Raw genomic sequence first — 5,693 nt, forward strand, 5'->3', positions numbered from 1 at the left:
TTTTTTTTTTTTTTTTTTTAATTTAATCAAGATTAAATGATGAAGAGAGCATAAAATAAAGATCAGGGAAATAATGTCTGACAAAGAACTGAAACTCCCTTCTTTCTTCTTTGTTTGGTGCCAGAATCAAAGACTACCTGCTAATTGTAGTGCCCGGCAGTTGTGCTTCAGGGTGTTTGTTGACTTAAGTTAAAAGCTGTAGCTACTTCTTCCATAAAACAGAGGTGTTATATAAGGTTCCTACAACTGATTGGACTATTTAAGCATCAAACAATAATTGTTTGTGGGTTGCACCCTCCTGCAGCCAGTTTTGGGCAGATCATGTTATTGCACCCTTCCCAAGTTTCAGCTTGTTCCTAGAGGATGTTTGCCACATCACTGTAAGTACCATCCAACACCTCTCTTAGGCAAGAGCTGGATCCTGGATCCTGAGATCCTAAGAATAAGTATTGGGAAATCAATATTCCATTTCCATTCATAAAGAGAGACACCTGTTTTTCTAATCAGAAGAAAGAATTTAGTCAAAACTGATGCACACCATCTGAGAAACTGTTTATCGATTTGTGGTGGTGAGACATTCTCTCTTGGTGCCCTGAGAGATGAATGGGACAGTCTGAGACCCTACTCTCACCTATGGAATAGGATCTCACTGAAGTAGGTTTGTTATGTCTATGACAGAATCTGACCACAAACCAAAGTGCAAACATGAAGGTCTTACTACTCTGCTCACTATATTGATCCTTCTCAGTTACCTATGAATCTGGTGTGGGAATGGTTTAACACCCTATACTTCGGCCGTCAAACCAAAATTCTTATGGTTCTAAACAGCTGATCCCATACTGTTATTATTTTATAGCAAACTTTCCTTGCCAGGCTCAGAGGATGAGCAAAGAGGGAAAAATGGTCATCAGCACGATTTCTACACTTTAATATGTTTCGCATGATACCAGTAATCAACTTTTCCCTGGCTTGCTACATTTGTCATCAAAACATCCTGTACAAGGAGTTTTACATTTTCTTGATTGTTTAAAATAAGCTAACAGGAATTTAAGATGTTGGGTGGTGGTTTAGAAAGATTATAAAAACATCAGTGTCAGCACTAGAGACTTCCAGAGGCACAACCCAACTCAATCCCACTGCCGTCAAGATTATTCCAACCATAACAACCTTATAGGACAGAGTACAACTGTCCCATAGGGTTTTCAAGGCTGTAAATCTTTACAGTTGTCCCATCTTTCTCCCAAAGGGTGGCTGGTGGATTCCAACTACCAACCTTTCAGTTAGTAGCCAAGCACTTTAACCACTATACCATCAGGGCTTTTTCCAGAGGCATGTCTAGGTTATGGCAGGTCTAGCACACACCTGGGCTCCTTGGAGAGGGGCACCAATGAGCAGTTTCTACTCTTTAGCGAAGTCTCCATCACCAACTGTGAGAGATCAGTCAGCCATTTAGAACCAATCACCATAGGCCTTATTTTCTGAAGATATGCCTCTGGGTACAAGTCGCACAAATTGTTCAAGGGTGAAGCAACAATTATGCCTAAGTGATGAGTGGGTTTAGAGAGTTTGTGAGGAAGGGAGGGAGTTGAGAAAAAATGATCTTCTCAACTCTGGAACTGGAAAGGCAAACGCTCTCAGAAGCACATTTCAGTTCAAACAGGAAAACTTCAAAATCGGTACCACTGCTGCTGAAGCAACTGACATCATGTGCGGGAGCCTGCCATCAAGACAGCACACATTCACAACAGCGTTAGGAAAAGGTAAATTGCACATGGTAATCATACGCTAAATTCATAAAACCAAAAAAATGCCATTGTTTCACCTGACATGCTTAAATCATTATTATGCAAAATAAGGATTTTTTTAAAAAATTTAATTAGTAGGAATTAAAAGTGAATGATCAGGTCTGATGGTTCTAAGGCTGTGTGTGTGTGTGTGTGTGTGCGCGCACACTTCTCAAATACTGTGATTGATGCTGTGGAAGGAGATCCGTGTAAAGTAATCATGTGGGAAGGACATCTTGTGTTTTTAATTGGAGCCATGCTAGAAGTTGTGGGAGAACATCTCTTTCAACGACTTGCAGAACTACAAAAGCTAAAAAAGAAAAACAGAACTCCTCTCCCAAAAATGCCAGTTGAAGACATTCTATATAGAAATAGAAGGATAAACAAATCAACCAGCCAACCAACCAAGTAACCAACCTTTCCCAAAAGAGGCAAAAAGCAGTCTCTACAATGTGTCTCAAAGTCCCATTTTCCATGGTGTTGGCAGCCTTTTTGCTTTTGTGGCCAATTGTAGCTCTGAGCTGGCTCAGCTCATTGTTTCTAACTCTTGAGGCCCCCCATGTTTGTGTTTCTAAGTCTTGACTCCTTGCAAATTAGATAGGAACTCTAATAGTGATATAAGCAGAGACACAGAATTGTGCAGTTTAAAATCTGTTGTGCAATACCATGGCCAGCTTTCAAGCTGCTAGGACAGAAATTTACAATACCATGCCGACTGTGCCCTCTCTTGTGGCTGTGGGCTCTCACTGTCTAAGATGCAGTCCAATTGGTTTTAAGGAGATAATATAAATCCATCCATAGCTCATACAGAAGAACAAATGTAGCATCAAAATCTTTTTTGAGTATTTACAAGAACCTGGGGACCAAGATGGATTCCGACCGTCAGCAGAGGACTGAGAAACAGGATCCAAAGGAAGCTTTAGTTGTGCCTTCACTGTCCAAGGCACAAATGAGTGCATCTTGGATTACAGAGAGGGCCAAGCAGGCAAGAATGAATGAATCAGCATTTGACAGGATGATGAAATGAGACTCTATCTCACTTTCAACCGAAACTTCTGAAACCTAGAGCTAAACAACAGTAGTTAAGTAACCTCACATTCCAAAGCAATGTCTGGATCACTTTTTCAAGATTTGCAAAAGTGTGTACAAAGTCCAGTTTTGCAAACCATTGTCTCATCAAAAGAGTTAGGAGACAAAGAATTTCAACGTGAGAAAATTTCCAAATGTCTTGGGGTTGTCTTCTGTCTTAGGGAGCTGCTTTACCCTTGTTTTAAGCCTGCGAAGAGGGAGCTTCCAGAGACCAACTTGAAGAACTGGACATGTGCTATTTGGGGTTTTGGAAGCATAAGAACTGGTATGATACTCTGTGACCATGGATAAGGTTTAAGGAAGCAGAGAGACAGTGAAAGAGTGGGAGTAAGAGAAAGAGAGTGAGAGGGTGCTAAGTGTATTTGCTGAAAAGGCAGAGCAAAGATGCATGAGTGTTTCTTCAATATCAAGGATGATATTGCCTCTATCAAGGGAGGTGTAGAGAGAGGGCCCAAGTGAGATATCTTTAAAAAAATCCCACAGGGGCACCCTAAAAAGGAATTAGCATTCTATGCCCAGAAAGCACATCTCTGGATTACACCTGTGCCAAATAAGTAAGACCTTGTCTTTAATATCTCCTTTCTTCTCAAGTCAATGCAGAAGGAGGTGGAAGAAGTGTAGCAAAGCAAGATGAAGAAATAGGAAAGAAGTCCTCCATGTCCTCTCCCATATTTCCAGCTTCTGAGTCTGAGGCAGGCCGAGCTGGTGGGAAGGAATGGCTCACATTGTTATGATATAGGACTGGGCAGTTTTACTGTTGAAATGATACTCTTCTTATTATCTGAAAGTGATTTTAAAGTTAAGGGATGTGCCCAAGATTTTATTCAAGAGGTAGGGAAGCAATAATCCATAGAGGGATTTGAAAAGATAGAAAAAAGGAGAAAATTGTTTTCTGCTATCACCTTATCAGTTTGTTGTTGTTGTTAGGTGCTATCAAGTAGGACCCGACTCATAGTGACTCCTCCTTGGGTTTCTGAGGCAGTATCACTATGGAAGTAGATTGTCCAGTCTTCATTCCAAGGAGTAGCTGGTGGGTTTGAACCACCAGCTTTCTGGTTAGCAGTCAAGTGCCTTGGGCATTACACTACTGTTAAGCCTATTTAATTAAATAATAATAAGAATAAGAATAACCTCACTGCCTTCAAGTCGGACCTGACTCATAGCAACCCCTCCTTGGGTTTCCGAGGTGGTATCACTACAGAAGTAGATCACCCAACCTTCCTTCCGAGGAGTGGCTGGTGGGTTTGAATTGCCAGCCTTCTGGTTAGCAGTCAATTGCCTTAGGCACTATGCTACTAGAGTTCCTTTATTTAATTATTGGTCAAAACCAAATTGTTTCCACTACTGGAGGGGGGGAGTTACTCAAAGACAGGCCTTCCAGTATGCATGGAATAAACTAATGGAGGAAGCTCATTCATTAGGTTTGCACATTAAATTAACTTGATTTAAGACTGCCTCAACTGAAAGAGGTTTTCTACCTCCTTTGCTGAAATTTCCCGCAGGAAGTCGTGATCTGTCAGAGAAGGCACGTGCTCTCCGTCCTGCTCTTCCTATTGGTGCTGACCAGTGATCCTAGTGTTTTTGGTGTTGCTTTTTACAATTGATTTTTGTTGAGAATACACAGAGGAGAACATACACAATTCAATAATTGTTACATATGCAATTTCATGACACTGATTGCATTCTTTGAGTTGTGCAACCATTCTCACCCTCCTTCTCCAAATTATTCCTCCCCATTAACATAAACTCACTGTTCCCTAAGTTTCTATCTAATCTTGATGTTGTCAGATTGGTCCCATATAAATAGATCTGAAAAGAACACAAGGTTCAAGGAAGACATTCTATTCTAGTTTTGAAGTGTCCATATAGACAATGTTTTGTTTTTTAAAAAACACTCATGTTGTATGCCCTACTGTTGTGTTCCCATAAGATTTCCATTGGCTAATTTTCAGAAGTCTATCAGCAGGTCTTTCTTCTTGAAATGTTCTGGAGCCCTGACGATGGCTTGCTGACTTTGGACGTCACCATGAAAGACCCATTGCAAGGAAAGGACGTCATATTTGGTAAAGTGAAGGGCTGGCGAAGATAAGGGAAGCCTTTGTGGAGATGGATTGACACAATAAAAACAATAGACTCAGACACACCAACAATTGGGAAGATGGAGCAGCATCAGCCAGCTTCATCCTGTTGTCCATAAGGTAGCCGTGAGTCTGAGCCAACTAAGAGGCAACTAACTGCAGCAATACTATTATGATTGCCACCTACGTGGGCTGAGTGATGCTGAACACATAATTTCATCTCCTCGTGACACAGCTTTCTCATGCAAAATAACACTGTCAATGCAATTAAAGGCCCAAGGAGAAATTTTAAAAATTGAAAGCTACAAAAATCAGAGCACCAGCATAAGTACCTCATGGAAATGACATCCACATTTCCCCTGCAGGAACTCTTTGTACCGTCCCATTGTTACAGTGAAGGTATCAACCACTTCATAGCCATACTTCTTTGCAGCATCCAGAATAATCAAATTCTCCTTCCCTAAGTTCTGCACTTCACTCTGTATTGTAAAGCCAAAGAAGGAAGACTTTTATTAACAGAGGATTGTTTTATGACTTAATTTAGGAAGACGTATAAATATCAGGTCTTTTAGAAAGACTGGTCATATTGTGAGATAATTAATTTCACACAAATTTCTTAAAGATGTGTTCTAACTTTTTTTTTTTTTACTCAAAATGGAAACATAAATATATATGTATATATAAAACAGCAACATATAAATATGTTTAGTGACATACAGTTTTGAGCATTTCCTTTGATTAA

The 5,693-nt window shown here is 40.2% G+C and overlaps 1 protein-coding gene across 1 annotated transcript in view; it reads right to left on the bottom strand.

Moving 5' to 3' along the window:
• CPED1 (cadherin like and PC-esterase domain containing 1) overlaps positions 1-5,693 on the bottom strand; it is a 386,749-nt gene that overhangs the window by 20,984 nt on the left and 360,072 nt on the right. The window contains exon 21 of the mRNA XM_007952817.1: positions 5,284-5,430. Within this exon, the coding sequence (XP_007951008.1) occupies positions 5,284-5,430 (147 nt within the window). The remainder of the gene's footprint in view (positions 1-5,283; positions 5,431-5,693) is intronic.

The sequence above is a fragment of the Orycteropus afer genome, unplaced genomic scaffold (assembly GCF_000298275.1).
Source record: "Orycteropus afer afer isolate SDZICR_OR568_19922 unplaced genomic scaffold, OryAfe1.0 scaffold00359, whole genome shotgun sequence".
NCBI lineage: Eukaryota > Metazoa > Chordata > Mammalia > Tubulidentata > Orycteropodidae > Orycteropus > Orycteropus afer.